The sequence below is a fragment of the Schistocerca serialis genome, chromosome 9 (assembly GCF_023864345.2).
Source record: "Schistocerca serialis cubense isolate TAMUIC-IGC-003099 chromosome 9, iqSchSeri2.2, whole genome shotgun sequence".
NCBI classification, from domain to species: Eukaryota; Metazoa; Arthropoda; class Insecta; order Orthoptera; family Acrididae; genus Schistocerca; species Schistocerca serialis.
The window spans coordinates 114,491,695-114,513,880 of record NC_064646.1 but is presented as its reverse complement, the minus strand read 5'-3'; the positions used below and the strand labels follow the sequence as shown (position 1 = coordinate 114,513,880).

General features: G+C 39.6%; 1 protein-coding gene across 3 annotated transcripts in view; it reads left to right on the top strand.

The window, feature by feature from the left end:
- The window catches only part of LOC126418472 (mitogen-activated protein kinase-binding protein 1), a 912,885-nt gene that overhangs the window by 864,752 nt on the left and 25,947 nt on the right, over positions 1-22,186 (top strand). For all 3 annotated transcript variants that reach the window (XM_050085246.1, XM_050085245.1, XM_050085247.1), the window contains exons 22-24: positions 1,152-1,330; positions 5,035-5,146; positions 13,828-13,938. In XM_050085246.1, coding sequence (XP_049941203.1) covers positions 1,152-1,330; positions 5,035-5,146; positions 13,828-13,938 — 402 coding nt within the window. The remainder of the gene's footprint in view (positions 1-1,151; positions 1,331-5,034; positions 5,147-13,827; positions 13,939-22,186) is intronic.

Here is a 22,186-nt window from a genome sequence, read left to right as displayed (position 1 = left end):
AGCCGATAATCAAGTTCCTCCACCACGACTGATCCATCGGTTTTCCAATCTCCTGTTTAAGAAATGCCGAACATCATGATGGAAGTGCGGTGGAGCACCATCCTGTTGAAAGATGAAGTCGGCACTGTCGGTCTCCAGTTGTGGCATGAGCCAATTTTCCAGCATGTCCAGATACACGTGTCCTGTAACGTTTTTTTCACAGAAGAAAAAGGGGCCGTAAACTTTAAACCGTGAGATTGCACAAAACACGTTAACTTTTGGTGAATTGCGAATTTGCTGCACGAATGCGTGAGGATTCTCTACCGCCCAGATTCGCACATTGTGTCTGTTCACTTCATCATTAAGAAAAAATGTTGCTTCATCACTGAAAACAAGTTTCACACTGAACGCATCCTCTTCCATGAGCTGTTGCAACCGCTCCGAAAATTCAAAGCGTTGGGTGTCAGGGCTTGTAGCAATTGTAAACGGTAAGGCTTCTGCTTTAGCCTTTTCTGTAAGATTTTCCAAACTGTCGGCTGTGGTACGTTTAGCTCCCTGCTTGCTTTATTCGTCGACTTCCGCGGGCTACGCGTGAAACTTGCCCGCACGCGTTCAATCGTTTCTTCGCTCACTGCAGGCCGACCCATTGATTTCCCCTTACAGAGGCATCCAGAAGCTTTAATCTGCGCATACCATCGCCGAATGGAGTTAGCAGTTGGTGGATCTTTGTTGAACATCGTCCTGAAGTGTCGTTGCACTGTTATGACTGACTGACTGATGTGAGTGCATTTCAAGCACGACATACGCTTTGTCGGCTCCTGTCGCCATTTTGTCTCACTGTGCTCTCGAGCGCTCTGGCGGCAGAAACCTGAAGTGCGGCTTCAGCTGAACAAAACTTTATGAGTTTTTCTACGTATCTGTAGTGTGTCGTGACCATATGTCAATGAATGGAGCTACAGTGAATTTATTAAATCGCTTCAATCATTTGTAATAGCCCTGTATTATGTTCAGCTCCTGCCATCTTTTTATGCATTGCCCTTGTTTCTTGTTCACTTGTTCCTTCCAGCAAAAACAGCTCATGTTCCTTAATTTGTGCTTCACACAGTTGTTGATTCACCTTCAGTGACAATAGTAAACATTTCCTGTATCTGATCATGTGATTTGTTTGTCAGGTGGAACCAGCATCTCATCTCAATTTCTAGTCCGCACTAACCAGACAGGAATAACACCTGCTTTGAGAAATGTAGCAGTAATCAATGCAGCAAAGCAGGCACGAACTGACTCTGAAACAGTTCGAAAGAGAGAGGAACTGCAACGTCGCATAGAGGAAACACGTCGAAAACTTCAGAATGTAAGTAATGGTTGACCACTTTACTGACTACATAATTTCAGTGCCAGAATCGTAGCAGTCTTCTATAACCTTTGGCAGTTTCTATTTCATATACTACAGGCATGTGCTTCACCAAAATAGTTAACTAGGCAGCATGCAGATTATAGCTGTAGAAGTTAAGTAGGAGTTAGCTGCTGTTTCACAGTAAGTGAAACTATTTTGTTTGTGATTGGTGAAGTTATTACTTCAACTGCGGTTGCCACCTTATGATGTTACTTTTTTGATCTATGATATTCTGTACCTTTTTAAAATGTTTTCTAAATTCTTGGTCATAATTTGCCTGCAGAAGATGACTTGTGAGATTTGTGGCATGACTGTCCCAACAACAGAGCAACAATATGTAAAAGTTCAACAGGAAGCTTTACAAATGACAGAAGGGATAGAGGGGGGGGGGGGGGGCAACATGATGTGAGAGAAGGGGTTTGGGTGAGATTAGAGGATCTACCACAAGAGAAAAAGGAGGAGACTGCTTTCAGTGTGTGTTTAATTAACAATATCCGTAAATGTGCTGACAGGCAGTAATTACTAAGATACAAGCTGTTCGCAAAGTTGCTGTGCAGTTACAACACATATTGGGGTTGACACCCTTAGGTGGTTATACAAGTCTGAACCTGCTTAATTTTATTAGAAAACACTTTCTGCAGATCTGATTGTGATATGCTTCTCATTTAGTTTTTAAGTCAGAGAGCATGTGTTGGCGAATACAGTACACAGCAGATTTTGCTGGAGTAAGGTCTGGCAAATGAGGGGGCCATAGGCTTTTTGAGGCAGCATTGTCCCTAAAAAAAACTCTTTCACAAGAGGGATAGTGTTATCAGTTTTGCACGCAGTAGTACCATCTTGTTGAAACCATTTCATCTTCCTTTTCTGGCCAATGAAATTGTGGATCATTAAATAATAACAATCACTGTTCACAGTTTCTTCAAATAAAAATAAAGGTCCACTAGTGCACCATCTCTGTACTGCTACCTCCACCCCCATTTTCTGATCTCACAGTGACATTTCAAGCACAGCATGACAATTCCGTACCAGGGCTCCTCTGTATAGAAGGTGACATCACTGATACTCCTCCCAACAAAATATGCAAACCATTCAGAATGGATTTCCTTTTCTCAAGATCCGCATCTTTCAATTCATACACTACTGTCACTTTATACAGGAACAATTTCAGTGTTTGTGTAACTGGATTATGTGTGGTTGCAAGCCCTAAACCTTTTTCTTGTGCCAACTTGTGTATTGATTTTGCCGGCTCTGCTGTATAAACTCAGAAATATCCGAAAACTTCAGTATGTTCAGTGTAGAAGGCCTTCCAATTCCTTTGACATCTATCAGGTGCAGAAGTATGAAACCGGCTTTTGGTGGCAATAATGACACAACTGTTGTTTGAAATTGATAAACAATATTTTATCCAAAATAGCCTCCATGCTATTTATACATTTCTCCCACCTCTCCAGCAGGCTATGAATGCCAAAGTTCTTCTTTTGAAGCGAACCAGTCAGCAAGCCATTTTCATACTAATTGAAGTGTTGTTCAGTGAGAGTGTGTCCCAGTGATGCAAATGGATGATAATCAGGTGGAGCCAAGTCTAGAGAATAAGCCTCATGACCTACTATTTCCCAACTGAACACCTCGATCATTTCCCTGACCCTTTTTGCTGTGTGTGATGGGGTGTTATCACGGAGCCATATGACTTTGTGATGCCTTTTTCCATATTCCGGTCCTTTTTCACGTAATACTCATTTAAATTGGTCATTTGCTGTTGGTAGTGTTCAGTGTTAACAGTTTCACCAGGTTTTAGCACCTCATAATCGGTGACACCCTTCTGATACCACCAAACACAGACCATTGTCTTCTTTTCAAAGCACTTTGGTCGTGCAGTGGATGTTGATGGTTTGCCTGGTTTCACTCATGATTTATGACACTTAGGATTCTCAAAATATGTCCATATTTTGATGGAGAAACGACTTCCTTTTGTATCTGGCGAGCAGCATTTCGCAAGTGGTCTTTTGATTTGCTTGCTGTCTTTCATTCAATTCATGTGGAATCCATTTTCCCACTTTTTGCTCATCCCCATAACTTTCAACTGAAGAGAAATGGCTTTCTGCATCACATTCAATTGTTTCACGAGTTGCTATTGAGTTTGAGTATTATCTTCATCCAATAAGGCCTGCGATTTGTCGTCTTTGAACTTTTTCAGTGGTTTCCCATACTCGTCGTTTCTCACATCAAAATCACCACTTTTGAATTTTTTGAACCACTCTAAACCCTGAGTTTTCTGAAGAGCATGTTAGCCGAAAGCTTCGACAAGCATTTGATGAAATTCTGCAGCAGTTTTCTTCAAATGATAACAGGAAACCTATGCTGTCTGCAAATCGTAGCTCGTAGGCACAAAACTCGACATGTTTATGGTTTTGAAACAGATACCGATTTATGGAACTTGGGTTACTGTGTGTTGACCTTCGTCTGCACAGCAGATGCCGTCTCACAGGCCCTACACTGATGGCAGGTACTGTCTATAGGGAAATTCCGGTTTCATACTTCTACACCTGGTAACACTGGGCATCTCACTCGAAGTTTCTCAGTAAGTTGATGAACTGCATTACAATGAGGTCTGTTTCCAATACTTTTTCAGCAGCTACCTTCTGCACTAAATCTGTGTATTTATCGCCTAATTGCAAAATATGTACCTCAGTTGAAAGCACCATAATTTAAAAACAACTTGAAAATTTAAAAACAAGTTGAACATCAAACACCATATATCACATTCAGTAGCTTTCATCGACTGAACAAACAGTTAAATGTTATGTAACTGTAGAAAGAATTTAAAAAAACAATTGCACATCAATGGAAAAAACAGTTCTGCCAACTTAGCTTTGAACTTTGAACACAATCTATGCACAGTGACTTTTCAGACACACTGTGCTACATATATTAGTGTAAGGAGATACTAACACCGAAAAGTTTGAAGTTTTGATCCCACGGCACTACACAAACTCGAGGAAAAAAATATTCTGCCCAGAGGATATTGTTTAAATGATTAAACAAGAGGGTGCTGTGTGGGTAACAAAACAAAGGTACTGGCAGGGTATACCACATTAGATTTTCCTAAGCAATAAAGCATCAGAATTGAACAGTAAAGATAAGGCTTTACAATTTAGATGCTGACAAAATAAGAGAGTTCAAGCATTATTCTTAAACAAAAGTCAATGTTCAATTGTCCCTAGACATTTAATAAATGATGATGCTCCACCTCCCTGTTAAAATGAAAAGGTAATGATATTCTCACATATTCTCACTTTGGCCTGGAAATCAGTCAGCTGTATTCAATATAGTTAGTTTTACATATTTTCTTTTGTGGATTCATACTCGCAGTTTGTTTACTGATGTGAAGCACATTTTTCACGTCTGAAATATGTTGTACAATGTACAAAGGCTAAGTGATATTTTGTTAAATGAAGCAGACCCATTCCTAGGTTACAGAAGATGTTGTTCCCACTAACTATAAATTTTATAACTTTTAGTCTATTGTTAGTGATTGTCATGTTACAAGAAAAAACTTTTTTCTAGTTATGTTTGATATATATTTGACTAAGAGTTGACAATTGTCATTTGTCACATGTCACACTAAGTTATGCCTTAGTACTAATACTAAATTTCTGGTGCAGGTAGGGCATCGCTCCAACTTGAAAACCAGCCAGAGTACAACAGATCTGAGCCATCTACCAGATAAGAATTTCCGGCCAACAGGCCTGGCACAACGCTACACATCTGCAGGAGGTAAAAGATATGCTACAGTCATCCGCCATAGGATGAGCATTACACTCCAGTCTGAAACGACTAAACCACTTCTGTCACTCCCACCACAGACATTACTGACTGGTCCTCATAGTGTTCTCTCAAAATTCTACACACAGCCCAACCATCCCCCAACATATCCTTATCCAGAAAGTCCTCTAGCATCATCAGCAACACTGTGCAAATACATGCCTTCATCAGCAAGATCTACAGACAAGAGTTCTGTTGGAAAAACAGATCTGGGTAGAATCCAGTCTTATCTGCTGGCAAAGGATTCTCCTCAACAAACTATTGTGAATGGCCCAACTTCAGCTAAATCAAAGAAAACAAATTCAAATCTCATTTCAAACAAATCAGCCATCTACCATACTTTGCCCATTGTCAAGAGAACACCAAAGCTCTTGAGCTTACCTATGGATAGAGATTCTTTGGAAATTGACATGCCACCTAGTGGTATAGTTACAACTCCTCCAAAAAGTCCTGGTATTCTGAAACGTATAAACACTCTTGCCTCTTCAGGTGATGACAATGTTGAGATATCTGATGCTATTATTAATACTGCATCGTGTTCTATTAACATAACTACTAATAATGCTGTTGATGCTACTGCCACTGTTAGTACTGCTAACACTGCTGCCACCACTCCTACTAACACGACTGCTGCAATCACTGCAACTACTAAAATCTTTAATGCAGTTAGAAACAACTCCTGTAATACAGCTAATGAGACAAAAAGTCAGGCCAAGACTAAACCACCATGTTCTCCCAGTAAGCGTCCTGTATTCTTGAATCTGACTTCGAACATCAGCACCAGCAAATTGCGTCAAGGTAGAGCAGTGAAGCCCTCCTCTGTGAATTATTCTTTGCCAGAATCACCAGTCTGTGATGAGTTGAACTCGCCCACTGCACTATTTCAAAATTTAACAGATTCAGAGTCTGCTGCTAGACATAGCAAGCTTCTGCAGACAAGGCGATCTTGTAGCTACTTCATTGATCTTAATACTCTTTCAGATAAGGACCAGGAATTTAAGAAAGATGCAAAAGTAGTGGCAGCAAAGTCATCAGAATCTTTGCCAGCAACAATTGGACAAACAAATGCTTCTAGCTCAGAGAACCTTTTGGATAGTTGTGATGAGGAAGACGATGGAGCTGGAAACTTCAGTTCAGATTCTCTGGAAGAACCTAGTGAGTTCAGTAGCCGCACTCCTCGTCGTTGTGTAAGTGATTATCAGATATTTACGAAGCCGCACAGACAGTACATGGAAAGGCGTCTGTCAAGTGCTGCTGATCGCCACAAAGGACTAACTTCTTGCAGCCAAGAAAGCATCCTTTCAGATACCAGTGGTCAACTATCTAGTTCAGGAGACATACTGGAAATGTGTGAAGAAGAACAGGACCGCCACAGCAGTGCGAGCTTCTTCCTTTCTTTGCGACATGGCACCAGTCAGGAAAGTATACTTGGAGAAGACTGCACGCAGCCCAGATACAGACGAGACTCTTGTCGGAGTACGGAAGGTATACTAGAGACAGGAGATTTCCATCACAGAGAACTGCAAGCTCGTCACAGAGATTCTTGTCAAAGCACAGAGAGTGTTTTAACAGATGACAGTGATTTCCAAAGAGGAGAAAGTTGTGGTTTTGTCAATAAAGGATTTGACATAGCTGCCGGTGTGTACAGTAGACAGTGTAGAGGTTCAATTCCACCAAGTTTGGAACATCAGGAAAATCCCAGTGACTCTGTAGAAGAAAATAGACATCGCACTATATTTCGTACAAGAAGTTTGCAAGACACTAGATCAAAAACTTTGGTTGTGGAAACCACAGGACTGACAGTTTACAGCAAGCCACCAATAGCACCCAGTAGTAGGCCACAGACACCATCTAAACGAGTGATGAAAGGAGAAAATCTGATGTCACAGTTTTCAGAGCCAGCTAAACCTCCCATACCGACATACAGAAAAAATTCGTACCCCAGGAGTAGGCCACAAACTCCTACCTCCATCATAATACAACCTCAGATCAAAATGGCAGTTGAAGGATCAGATTTAAATGGACCACCACTTTCACCATCCTATATGAACACAAGAGCATCAGACAGTTGCCAGGAATCCCCTTGTAACTCATTATCTGAAGAATCTAAACCAAAGAGCAACCTCGGTTCCTACAGACCTCCCACTGCACCAAAGCCCATTGGCAAAATAGTTCACAAACCTCCCCCAAAACCACGGCAAAAACCACCGCCACATTCTGTAGTACGAGAAAATGTGACAAAATTAGATGTCGGCAGAAATTCTGATGGGGATAATGGCAGCACCTTAACCAACCAGACAAATAATGAGAGAAAATCGCTGAGCGTAATGAACAGTGGTGAAAATGAAAGACAGTTGAGTGATGGTGAAAACACAATAAAAAACTTAAGTGATACTGCAAATCTCATTAAGCGTTTATCGGGCCAACTTAAGGAAACTATGAGAAACAAGGTAGGGAAGCAGACTGAGACAAAGGGAGAGATTGGAGGTACAGACGCTGGATGTGTCAAAATTCGACCCAGTCAAAGGCCAGATGTGATCCCTTCTGTAGGAGTGAAACTTCTCAGGAAGAGCTTTGAAAATGTTTTGGAGGATGCAGAAGTGTCTGACCTAGAAGAGGATAGCTTCCCTATGGCTGGAGGTGGCTCTGGTTCATCAACACCTGCCACATCCTCTTCTGCTGCCAACTCCCCCAAACGGGCTTGGCCACCAGCATCGAGGGCACCTGTCCAGCGTCACCATCTGGCCAAGCAGTTGCTTCCCTCGAAGTACAGTGCAGGTACCCTCCACCCTGGCAATGCTCCCCAGTAGCCTTGCATGTATATCTTGAGCTTGTCCAGGCACACCAGTGGCAGCTAATTGCATGAATAATAAAGATGTTAATATAGGGCCATATTCATACAGTCACCATTAAGATTCATTTGTAGTGACACTGAAATAAAATTTTAATGTTTATTGCTGGTGTCCAGCTCAAAATGTTGGTGACTCAGTATTGAATTTAAATATGACAGAAAAGTATGTGCTTTCAAAAGAGTAAGTATCAGTTAAGATTTTTTCCCCACCGTATAGTATCCACAAATTTTGCTAAAGTGTGCGTTGTCTTAATCAGATTAGATTCTATATTAACCAGATTGGTGTATGGGAAAAACGGTATATCTACACATCCACAGCACTGATGGTCTGATCTCCAGCCCATGAGGTGATGTACAAAGGAAGCAAACACATACAGAATATTACAAACAATCATCATCGTCACACTATGTTAGTAAGTGAGATGGAAAGAGCACTTTACAGGCACAATGAGAAACATTCTCTGCTGTGCTCTTCACACTTTTTAATAGGGTTTAGATAAAACCAAAGTTGTTAAAATCTCTCTCTCAGAGTGCACGTATGTAAAGAAATTAATGGTTGCAATGATATGATGGAAGACAACCATCAGTCTACAGAAAGCACTGTTGATGGTTTCATGGGCCGGTGAGTGAGATATTGGACAAAGTAAGTAAGCTTTTCAACTTGTGAACTTTGCACACCTAATCTTTGTCTCAGATAGAAAATATCGGGGGAAGTTTGACGCAGATCCCAACCCAGCTCTCCCCCCTTGCTTTGTATGTCCAAACACCTTACCACACCAGCTGCGGTAATCCTTCAACCTTCGCTTGGCATACGCAATACAGCTGTCGTACACTGTGACACTACAGACTCAGCTTTCCTTGTTCATAGTTTCATTAACAAAATACCTCCTTTGTGAAATGTTACCTGTGGAATGTGTCATATAGCCTCCCACCAACCCACTCGCCCATGGAGTAGATCACCATTGGGAGTAACCAAATTATCTTCAAATTCTTTTCAAAATTTTCTGATGCAGTGACATCATTAGTACTCACATGATGTGATTAATTTTTCGAAACCATCTATACAGTGATGTAGGTTGAGGTCCCAGGTATTACACCCTACAACTATTCATCCTGGTGGGCCATCAGTTGCGGGTAAGTGATGAAATATATTTTGAAATTTTGTGTGATGCTCTACAGCTTTAAAAAAATAGTGTTTTACAAACTGGTCGCATAGTGTAGTGGTTATAATATTAGTCTGATATGCAAGAGGTTCAAATCTCGTTAGGTGCTTTGAATCTTATATTTTAAAATGTTTATTAAAATAAGTTTAATAATTACTTTTATTCAGTTAATAGATTTTAAATGCTTCCAGAATGAAATTTTCACTCTGCATTGGAGAGTGCGCTGATATGAAACTTACTGGGAGATTTAAATTTTTCTCTATTCCTTTGTAATGTCATTTTAATCACTGTATTAACTTTTCTAATTGCTCTCATTTTTAATTCCCATTATTCATTTTCCAGTGGGAATCTTTGTGCTTGTGATTTTAATGATTGCGTGTATTGATATTGACTTAATTTCTTCCATTTCCTCATCTTATATTTTCGTCCTTATTCTTGCAATCATTATTTATATTCATTGTTTTCCTTTAATTTCTCTGTTCTTATAATCCATTCTTTCATTTAAATCTTCATCTGCATTATTTTGTCCATTGTGCAATAAGAACTTAAGTTTTTAATGTTGGTGTGATGATTACCATCCAAGCAAATGTACATCTTCTAATGAAAATTACATTTTTGACACCACTGCACATATAAATAGATTATGTACTCTTTTGTTTTTTAACTTATAGATTGGCATTTTCAAATAATTAAGTATTATGATAGATAAATAAAAATATTTCAATATTTAACTTCACATGCATAAAAGATTGCAACTGGAAAACGAATGATGGGAATTAAAAATGCGAGCAATTGAGAAACCTAATATGGTGATTAGAATGATGTTACAAAGGAATAGAAATTAAAAAATATGTTTCAACCAAATAATTGAATAAAAATAATTATCAAAATAATTTTGATAAAGATTTAAAAATAAAAGATTTTAAAGCACATAACGAGATTCAAATCTGCAACCTCTTGCATGTCAGGTTAGTACTACAACCATTATATTGTGCAACCAGTTTGTAAAACATTACTATTTAAAGTGGTAGAGCACCACATAAGAATCTGAATTATTGTTATTATTATTATTATTATTATTATTATTATTATTATGCCAGTTACAAATGATGGCCCATCAGGGTGAATGGTTGCAGGGTGTATGGGACCTTAATCTACATTCCCATATAGGTGGTTTCAAAAAGTTGATGCACTGTTGGGGACTTCTCCTTGTCAATAAAGATATAAACAGAGTTTAGCAGTTCACAGTGGATGAGACAAATAATAAAGAGCAGAGTTGAGCATCCAGTAGCATTACATGCTGCCGAGCACAATGTGCTAGATTTCAACGGCTGCTTCACAATCTGTGTCATATGGATCCTTCTCTCCCCCTCCCCCCCCCCCCCCCTCCTCCAATGCCAGCATCTCTGAATTACATAGAGGGAAATTGTCCGTACAACACATCATTTGAACCTGTAATCTTCCTGGCCTCAATCCTCAATAGCCTTGGCCTCACACTAACCTCCACTGCTGCCCCAAAACCATGCCATCACTCGCCCTGTACTCACACCCTCCTCTCCACAGTCTCTCTCTCTCTCTCTCTCTCTCTCTCTCTCTCTCTCTATGCTTCTTTTATTTATCTCCCAACATTTGAAATAAGATAATGTGTATAGCATATTTTCTGAGTTCTAAAAACTACTCAAATTCTGCTGTTGAGTAATATATTGATACAGGTTGGAGTAATGCGTGAAATGTTGAATCAGTACTTCGACTCAAACGGAAGCATGACGTCTGTTCAAAAAGTTCCGGAACTTTGTCTAAAAAATTTTCTATGCTTACCTGTTACTTATTGTGCATGGTCTCCTTCAAAATACTCTCCTCCGCAGTTGATACACTGGTGCTGACACCATTTCCACTTCTGGAAGCAGTCTTGGTATGCCTCGTGTGGATCATGCAAAGTGTCATCTGAAAATTTTCTGCTATCTCATCTGTTGTTGCAAATCTTCGTCCTTTCAATGGAGTTTTCAACTTCTGAATTAAAAAAAGGCCACAGAGGCTGGGTCTGGAGAGTACAGAGGATGAGGCAGCACAGTGATCTCACTTTTTGTGCAATAGTCACGCACCTACAGGGATGGGTGTGTGGACTTGTTATCTTGATGCAAGGGCTATGAATTGTCTCGCCACATTTCAGGCCATTTCCTTCTCACATTTTCTCACAGGTGTCGCAACACGTCCCAATAGTATCATTGATTAACAGTTTGTTCCTGTGGCACAAATTCATGATGAACCAATCCTTCAAAGTCAAAGAAAACCATCAGCATGGCTTTGATGTTTGGCCTGACCTGATGAGCCTTTTTTGGTCTTGGAGAATCTTTCCCATCCTATTCTGAGGATTGAACCATGGTGTCAAAATCATAACTGTAGACCCATGGCTCATCAGTAGTTATGATTGTCTTAAGGAACATCTTGATCTCATTTGCCTGATTCAAAAGCTCTTCACAGATTGTGAGGCGAAGGTCTTTCTGGCCTTGACTCATGAGCCGTGGGATGAATCTGGCAGCAACATGATGCATTCCAAGATGCTGTAGCAGGATTACATCACATGATCCAACTGAAATGCTACATTCTTCTACAACGTCTTGGACAGTCAGTCTTTGATTGGCTCACACAATTTCGTTGACGCTGCTGACATGGGCATCATCGGTAGATGTTGAAGGGCGTCCTGAACAAGAGTCATCTTTAACTTCCATCCGGCCTTCTTTAAATGGTGTGAATTGTTTGTAACACTGAGTATGACTTAAGCACTCACCACCATAGGCTTTCTGCATGATTTGATGTGTCTCTTTAAAGGTTTTCATGAGTTTGATGCAAAATTTAATAAAACACTGAACAATAACTAACAGACATACAACACTGAAACTTCAGGCAGTTACATATTAAACACAAGCATTTGAAAGGATACCAACCACATCTGACTCCAACACATCATTGGCGCGAAATTACAAGTGTTCCAGAATTTTTTGAGCTGACCTTGTATTTTGCAGCTGTCATCACAAGAAACATCCTCTCATCCACACTTTACATACTTCCCACCAGTATCACTTTTGCACTAATGTCCACTTACTTCCAAGGGAAGCAAAAATATTTTTTTACCCTGTGGGGGGCTATTTTTAAAATGTGATTGTTCTTTTTAATTGATAGGCAAGAAAAGTGCATTAAGGAAATAGTAAAATATTTCAGGCTGCCCATAAATTGAGCTAATGTTAGCCTAATAAATTATAAGGCATTGTTTGTTTGTGTCTTCCTTCACACCACTGTTTTGTTTATTAGAAGATTCTTACTTATTTTTCAAATACAAAGAAAATTTTGTAGAAGGTAATTCTGTGCTGGAGAAGAACTACATTCATTGGGAACTACCCAACCAAAGTAACATCGTGGGAATAAAAAGCTGAGAGCACTTACTTCACAGGATACTACCCTTTCGGTTTGATGCTATGTTTGTGCTGTGAAATGTAGTGTAAACTCGAAGCTTTTTACCATGCAAACCTGACACTGCTTTATCTATTAATTGAGCAGAAAGTGTTACAGAAATGGGAGCACTTTTAGGATTAAATAAGGAGGTCATTCTGATTCTTGCAGTAAGGGACATGTAGTCAATAGGGTCAGTGGCAAACAAACAGTATAATGTAGGAGACAGATAAGACTTGAAAACTTTGGAAGTTATAACAGGCAGAGAGAGGGCAAATCTGTGTGTTACAGAAACTGAACGCAGAAGTTGGCAATAAAAACAAAAAAGTTGGAAAAAATAAGACTATGGAGAGAATGTGGAGGAGGAGGAGGAGGATTGTAGGGAGCATGTTTCCACTTCAATTCTCACACATTATACAGTGTTGCAGAGCATGCTATATCACTCATATCAATGGCATAAAATTATGTGAGCCACTATGAATATGGTCTTATCAAATGGTAAAATTACTGTGCCATTAGTTCAATCTATTACTTTCAGTTGCTACATTGCATAATTACTTGCATGTTTTTGATTGCTACACGTGTTCCCTGTGTAATGCTGGCATCCTATTGTATCTTATTTATAATATAAACAGTTCCAACATGAAACTGAGTACTTTAAAAATATGTTCTCTTAAATGCAAGCCTTGTTTCAGCCCCCTTTATTTTGTTTATTTCATTACCTGTATATTTTCAGTATACATTTATATGCGTAGGTGTAACAAAGTATCTGGTTCCAATATGCAATACCTTGTAAAATTTATAAAACTTAAACTCTTACTAGCAGTGATCATAATATGAAGTACAGTACCATATTAAACAGTGCTTTAAAGCTATGCTGTTAAGTAGCAAACAAATGTATTTTTGCATCATAATATGTCCTAGACACCTACTATTTTGTTTGAATTTACAATACACTTACTGTGTGCCTTTAGAAAGCATTGTAGACGATTATTGACATGTGTAAAAATTGGCATGCCATGCTTTATATATTCGTCATTTCTTAAGTACAGACTTTTAACGTGCATATGTGAACTCTATAACACATTTTGTTTACTCCAAATTTTATTATTTTTATGTTTTTTTTCTTGCTTTGTAGTACAGCTGCATGCATTGTTTTATTTTTTGCGTAGTGGACAGTGATGATGGTGGAGATATTGATTCAGGAGATCTGCGAAGGTCTTGTTCGCTGAGTGACTTAACGAAACCTTCGAGGCGTCCTTTGCATGGTGGTCCTGTGCAAGGTATTGTATTATGTAACTCTTCACACATATTGTAGTAGATATCAAAAACTTGCTAGAAATTTCATGCTCTCTGACTTGAATGGCAACTCTGGAAATTCCTCAGAAATGGAAAATACTTGAAAGCCTTCTAGTTTGAACAAAATAGTTCTTAATAGTGAAAGAACAGGTTGTACACAATACCAGCAATGTAGGAAAAGACAGATTCTTGGGCTGGAATGCCACACAGTACCATTATTTACAACATAATAATTATTTTGTTCTGTTGTAATTTAGTATGATCCAAATGTGCCACTCCAAACTCCTGCTTCTCATTTTAGCGCTCATAAAAGAAACAGTTTGAGCCACTGAAGTTGAACTATGTCACTGAACTCTGTTGGTAAAATAGTTGCAGTAATTGACTGCTTTCATTACAAGATAAGAGCACTTCGATACACTTTGAGGAGTTTGTACTTTGTACTGATATCATCTTAATGCTCAATGCAGTGCCCATGGCAGTTAATCAGATGTATAAGTGTTTGTTTGTTCATTAATTCTCCCTATAATTTGACACTAATGGGAATTTGATAACCAATTGTTTCAATCTTTCTTCCCCTGTACTTCAACTCTTGTTGAAGAAGGAAATGAAATTTGTGGTTTGTTAAATGACACTGACCACAGTCGGCACTTCGAACTGAATACCGTTCTGTTTTCGTGGTCCGTGATATTTTCAACCCCCATGTTAATATCCCTTCATCCTCAGTTCTAAGTAGTCCAGACTTGCCAGTACTAAGCCATTCACTGTTTCACAATTACATACTGAATCAACATAATCATCATCTTTGTGATGCTTATTTGAGTAAAAGAATGCTCCTCATTTATCCAAGAGACAAGATGCAACACTCATATACAGATGTATTCTGATGGAGAATGTTGCTGACTTATTTCTCCAGTAACATGGGTAACAGGTCCCCAGTTCGAGTCTCGGTCGAGCGCATAGTTTTAATCTGCCAGGAAGTTTCATATAAGCGCACACTCCGCTACAGAGTGAAAATCTCATACTGGAAACATAGGTAACACATTGTAGCAACATTATGAAAGGAAATTTGCTACTCACCATATAGCAGAGACGCTCCCGATTCGCAGATAGGCACAATAAAAAGACTGTCACATATAAAGCTTTCGGGCATTAATGCCTTTGTCAACAATAGACAGCAGTCGCGCAAGTGCGCGCGCGCCCCCCCCCCCCCCCCCCTCCACACACACACACACACACACACACACACACACACACACACACAAAAAACCGTAGTCTCAGGCAACTGAAAACTGGTTTCAGTTTCCTGTGCAGTCGTGTCTGTGTGTGTGTGTGTGTGTGTGTGTGTGTGTGTGTGTGTGTGTGATCTATTGTTGACGAAGGCCTCAATTGCTGAAAGTTTTATTTGTGATAGTCTCTTTGTTGTGCCTATCTGCGACTCAGCATCTCCACTATATGGAGCAACTTCCCTTTTCATAATATTGTTGCATTCAATCCTCAGTTTTCTATTGTTTGATTTAATTTAACACACTGTTGCATTTTCTAAGCAGTTAGATAATTATAAATTTACTTAAATTTTAACTTTCCCAAGCATTCCATAATATACTGTGAAGCTCTATTTTAGTGGTATTCACAAAATGATTGCAATAACAGTGAGTGAAGTGATGATCAGTGACAGAGAGATGTTACCTCTATTGCATCAACAAGAAAGAAGACACCTGGGATTTCACAAGTGGTCATTGCTGAACAGTGTGAATATTTTTCACTTGTATGTGAACAGAATCCTTGAAGGTATCATTACCTTTGGTTTATTAACGGTGTAGCAAGCAATAAATGATTACTTCAGTGAGCCTCTGAACATCACTTTCTGAACACACATAACTTCTGCTGCATGATCAAATTTGTATCTACATGATAACTCTCGCCCCTAATCTAGATTCTTGTGCAGTGGTCATTATTGGTGTTATGGTTATAAGTTCACTACCTGTGTTTATTCCTATGACAATATTGACACCATGAACACAGCTTTCAAACTGCATGTGTTTAGTTTTGTTGTACAACACGTAGTGTGCGTGCACCATGTGTAGGTGTTGCTGATTCAGAGCTGTGAATTTAACTTTACTTTATTAGTGCATGCCTGTTTGTGACAGTAGGAAAGAAACTATTTTTAATCTTTACCTTAATATTTGCACAAACATATCAATAATACTTAAAAATGTGCAGTAAATATGATTTTTTTATTCAGCTAACACGATTAAGAAACAGTATCTTGTTTTTATATTTGTATATAAATCACTCTAAAAAATGAGCTGTTCAGACTGGATCTTGAACTTGTGCTCTTTCCTGTTGCATCCATTTCTCTTACCACCTGAGCACCTTAGTGTAGTAATACACACAAATAAGTATGCAGAGTAACTTGATTACTCCAATGAGAACACATTTCATAAGTTCAGTACAGAGTCTGTGTGCATAGCTAGGCCAAGTCCAAACAAGTAACCAGCACCTTGAGAGAGGTGCAAGAGAGCACAGGAATGAACCATAACAGAATGAGGAAGGGAGCTATCTGCGCCAAGATTATTGTAGATAGGTCGCTAGTATGACACTGATGGTTGGCTGCACTCATTAACCTTGACGCTATGTTGTTTTCACTGTTTCATAGTGCCACTGGCAGGTGGACTGCCCTATGCCATTAGGCACTGTGAGGACAAGTTGAATCATAACAAGATGAGCTGACCCCTTGCATCCTGTTGTGTTCGTGTCCAGTGAGATGCCAGTGTGGTAGATGTGATAATAGGGGAGTACCACTGTCCTCTCCATTTGGTGGGGCAACAGAGAGATGGTGTACCTCCTGTGTCCCACCCTGCAATGTGGTGCGCCACTTGGCACACAGGAGAGCGAAGCCCATGTCATCTGGGACACCATCGATGGGCACCCTTGGTGGAGTCAAAAGTTCCCTGTCAGCCACCACTGGATAGTGTGGCTGGAAATAACCCTGACAATGATGACTTCATCGCAGGTGGGCACTCACAGGTGGGACACCAACCATCTTTCAGTTTCTGGAACACTTATTTACAGGCAGTCCAAACAAATGAAGCACCTTTCTTGAGGAATTGATTGAGAGGATACGCCACTGTAACTGCCTGCAGCAGGAACTTGTGATAATATATGACTTTGCCTAAAACTGCCTGGAGTTCCTTCACAGTAGCATGATGACCGAGTGCCTCAATAGCCACAATATGACTATTGCTTGGCTGTACCACCTGATGAGAAATTATGTGCCTCAGCTACTCAGCAGGAGGTTAGTGGAAGGTTGTAAATAATAAGACTGATCCACATTGCACTTGAGACCTCCATCTTGCAATGTCTGAAACAAAAGCTGAAAGTTGCAAAGATGACCTCAGTTGTCAGATCAGTGATGATGATGTTGTCAAGGTAGGTAATACAACAAAGGTTTCTTAGCAGGAGTTGCTCCAAATAATGTTGAAAAAGGGCCAGAGCACTGGTGACTCCAAAAACTAAACTGTTCTACTGGTAGAGGCTGTATGGCATATTGACAACAAGGACCTGACAAGACTCTTCATCAGGCAGTAGCTGTAAAACTGCTCCTGACAAATCAATTTTTGAAAAATACTGTTCTTGCCACCATTTTTGTCATGAGTTCTCATCGGTGGTGAATGAATTGATTGTCTGCCACCTTGAAAGTGCCACAAAGATTGAACTTGCCTATTGCTTCCTTAAAAAGCACCGATGGTGCAGCCAATTGACTGAACAATATGGTTCGCATGACACCTAATGCTGTCAGCCAATCTAGTTGTTATTTTACTCAGTCACAAAATGCCAATACCATAGGCCTGGCATGAAAGAAATGAGATCTCAGTGTGGGTTTGAAGGTGGTATGCAGCCTGTAATCTGTGGTATTACCTAGCCCAGGTGTAAAAAAAAGGACAAATATTCCTTGTGCAGGTCACCCCCTTCTTGACAGGGTGTGAGGTCAGACACTGAATGTATCGAATTGGTGACAGTGAATTCTAATGCCATGAAAGCATGCAAACCAAACAAATTTTTCAGAAAGGAACTGACAAGATGGCCCTAAGTAGCAGACAGTGGAGGAGAAGCGAGGCACAAGTAAGTGTTAGACTTAAGTAGTGATGCTTTCACATCCTTATTGACCTGAAATAGAAGAGGCATACCATTATACACATATTGATGAACAGTTTCGTAGAAACAGTTGCAAGATTGTCACATTCATTGCTAACAGCATTAATGTGCATAGTTTGAGAATTCAAAGTCACAGCTGGAGCAGACATGTAATTGCACTCCATCCTTTCTTTCGACAGTGATTGCAAGAAGCCCAATGCTGAGAGCTGGCTGGCTGGTCATGTTGAATAAAACAAGCTGGGCAGGAAGGCAGGGGCTTGCTGAAGTTTGTCCACCATAGCCATTTTTGTATGGAGCAGGATGTGACTGAACATGGTATACCACTTACCACTATGAGTTCTGCTTCTGAAGGGTACTGGAATGACAGAGGTCCATGTTAGCCCAGGAAACTTCAAATTCTTATGCTATCTTAAGTACCTCTTCTAAGGAGGGGATCTTCAAACTGCAGTGCCAATTGGCAGACCTCGTTATTGGAGGCTGACCTAATAATAGCACCTGCAATTGCAGTATCTGCATAAGTTTCTTTAGACTGGGCAGTAATGAAATGAAACTTTAAACTTAAACATTTCAACTCCACAGTTCATGTCTTATAGGTTTGAAGTGGTTGCTTCCTGCACTGATGAAACACCACTCTTGTGGAAGTAACACAGGTATGCTTGTGATAATATGCAGTCAGCAAACAACACATTTTCTCTAACGGCAGATATATATTACCTTGAAGACCATGAAGTGTTGCTTTAGACATTTCTCATGCAATTCACAGTCTTCAGCAACTTTCTCATAGGCGGAGAAAGGTGGCTGATAGTCCAGTAAACTTTGAGGCTATTTAACAGCCCTGTCAATACTATGTCCATCATGACAGTGTGTTACTGCTGCTCCATTTTCAACCACATTGGCTGCTGCTGTAGTAAATGTTGAAGGACAGTCTGAAAGGATGCGAAAAACACATGTGAATAATGAACTGAATTCATTGCCACCTGCTTAGTAACACACACAAATGGATGTGGATAGGTTAACCAAATCACTTAATGAGAACAAGTTTATAAGTTTCATACAAAATTGGTTTACATCAATAAGCTGCTTCCAAATAAGTAACAATTGTCCTGAGAGCAGAGTCAAATGAATGCGTGAGTGAACAGTAACAGAATGAGGAAGAGAGACCTCTGCTGTCGGATTATAATAGATAGGTTGTTAGTTCGACACACTCTCTGTTGGCTGCATGCTCTGACCTCAATGCGATGTTGCCGTTGCTGTTTGATTGTGCTGCCATCTTATGGCCAGACTGGACCGTCAGATGCCACATGGGTGAGTTGAATCATAACAAGAAGAGCCGGCATCTCACATCTTGTTGTGTTCACGACCAGCAAGGTACTGGTGAGGTAAATTTGGTAACCTGGGGTTACCACATCTAGCATTACTAGAAGTTTTTCTCTAAACTTTAATCTGTCAGTGTATCCCTACTTTCTAGCCTCCATGGTGTCCTTCCCTCTGTCTTGCTGGTCTTGTAGTCCTGGGAGAAACTGTATTTCATTACAATGTACTCTGGGCTGTATAGTGAAAATTTATAATGTAGGCAAGTCCTTGGGCTAGGGATGAGCCATTCTCCTATTTCCCATGAATGGTAGAGCAGCAAGGACTGCAGGATAGCTCTCACGCTGTTTGTAATGTATGGAACAGGTACCAGCAGACTAGAAGTTGTTAGGTATAAAGGGACAAACTAGTCAGGAAGAGCACAGTCACAAAAAGCCAGGATCCAGGCTAGAGTCCTGGTCCAGCATTAACTTTTGATCTGTGCATCTTATGTTGCAGTCAAAGATACATTCTATTTTAACAGACTGTTTCAAGAACATAGAATATAAACATTTTCTTTACAAACTACTCTGGTTTCGTAATTAATGTAAAACTACTATAGTTTTATTATTAGTGTATAACTATTGTTGTTTTATTATTAGTGTATAACTACTGTAGTTTTATTATTAGTGTATAAATAATGTTGTTTTATAAGCAGTTTATATAACCCAGTTCCAAGAAAGAATATGGCAAGTCTCTTATGTGACTTACTGGCTTTTAGTGTTAAAGCAATTTCAGTGTTTAATATGTTAATAATGCTGTCCTTTTTACATTGTCATAATTGTTCACACAATCTGTACTTAAAAAGTACTTGCAAATGAAAATTCAAACTCTTTGTCTATTTTAGATGCTAATAACACAGAGTAGTTCACAATTTCTATGCAAACAACAGCAACAGCAACAGTGACAAATACTGATAGTATGACAGTCATCAGAAAATGAAGCTTTGATCTAATAACTGCACATTGTCATTGGCACTCTTTGTGGAGTTGCCAGAGTTGTGAAGTCTAGAGAAAAAATTTTCTGTCTATGATGAGTTAAAGTGTTTACATACAAGTGTGAGAACAAACAAAACAGTCAGGAGTAAGAACTGGAAAAAAGCCTTACGGATATTAGTCTGTGGTGGAAAATGATTCCAGACAGTGATTGCTCTCTCTCTCTCTCTCTCTCTCTCTCTCTCTCTCTCTCTCTCTCTCTCTCTCTGATGAACACTCCATTTTTTTTCACCTTATGGAGAATTGCAGTTACAACAAACCATCTATGCACGGATAATTTGTTTAGAACCTAATGTGTGAAAATAAATGTAAACAATATTACAGTAACCGAAATTCCAGGATGGCAGCGAATAAACAGGAAGTGAGTAAAGGTACCATTCAGCTGAAAAATACATGGCGCACAGTTACATAACAAATCATAAAAATGTATTTTATGAAAAGTAGTTTGAAAAGCTATTTCATTAAGGTATTTGTTTTTTCATTCATTCACTCTTTTGTTCTGGAAACCCCTTTTTGAATAAAAATCTTCACAGATCTGTAAAGAGTCAAAATACATTGGTTTGCAAAACTTAAGCACAAAAGTAACTTTCACATGATGTCTCACTTCCAAGTAACATAGCTCAATGAAACTTGGACCATGCATAGAAAGGACTGGTACAATATAGACAGAAGGTAACTGAAACAAATACACTTGAAGACGAACAGAAATGACACTTCTATTCAAAGACAGTAAGTATACTAAAGTCACTGTGATTTATGATGGTCCCCTGGATGTCACAGAAGACAGAAAATGGTTCTTAATAGGGTGTTTGGTCACTACAGGTAGTAATGCATACTTTGTAGCGTGCTTCCGTGCTCGCCACAAGGTTGGTATGGAGTTCTTGTGCTAGGGCATTCCATTCTTCCACCTTCGTGGTTGAGAACAGCTGGATGGTCACTGGAGCATGTGGATGTGCTGCAGTCTGTCACTAGACATAACCCACATGTGCTCAATGGGATTAAAGCCAGGTAAATGGGCTGGCAAGTCCATCCACTCATTCAAAGAGCTGCTCCACCTGTGTAGTTGGAAGTGGTCGCACATTGTCATCCATAAAAATGAAATCGGGGCCAAATGCACTCCTGAAATGATGTAAACAGGAGGAATACAATGTTACTATAATGTTGACTGGTGAGTGAACCATGTTGGAACATTGAGGTCAATACGCCTTTGCAACATTATACCTCCCATGCCATAACACATGGACCACCAAAATGATCATGTTTGACAATGTTCCTGGGTACACTACTTTTCCCCCCACCTCATACTATATAACGGTAAGCAGTGCTCTCATGAACACTGTCAAACGTGATCATTTCTGTGGTGCAGGTGTTATGATAAGAGAGGTATAATGCTGTATGGGCATTCTGGCCTCCAAATCTTTGAACATGGAATACTTACCCATCAATGCTATTGTAGCAGTGTGATCCTTCTCCATAGGCAGCTTTTCAATGGTGAATGCAGCCCTGATTTCATTTTTATGGATGACAAAGCACAACCACATTCAACTGCACAGATGGAGGAGCTTTCAGTGAATGGACTGGCCCACTTGTTCCCGTGACTTAAATCGCATGGAGCATATGTGGGATGCATTGAGGAGACATATTGCAGCACATTCACATGCACCAAAGACCATCCAGCAGTTATCAACCACGGTTATGGAGGAATAGATTGCCTTACCACAAGATGTCCTTA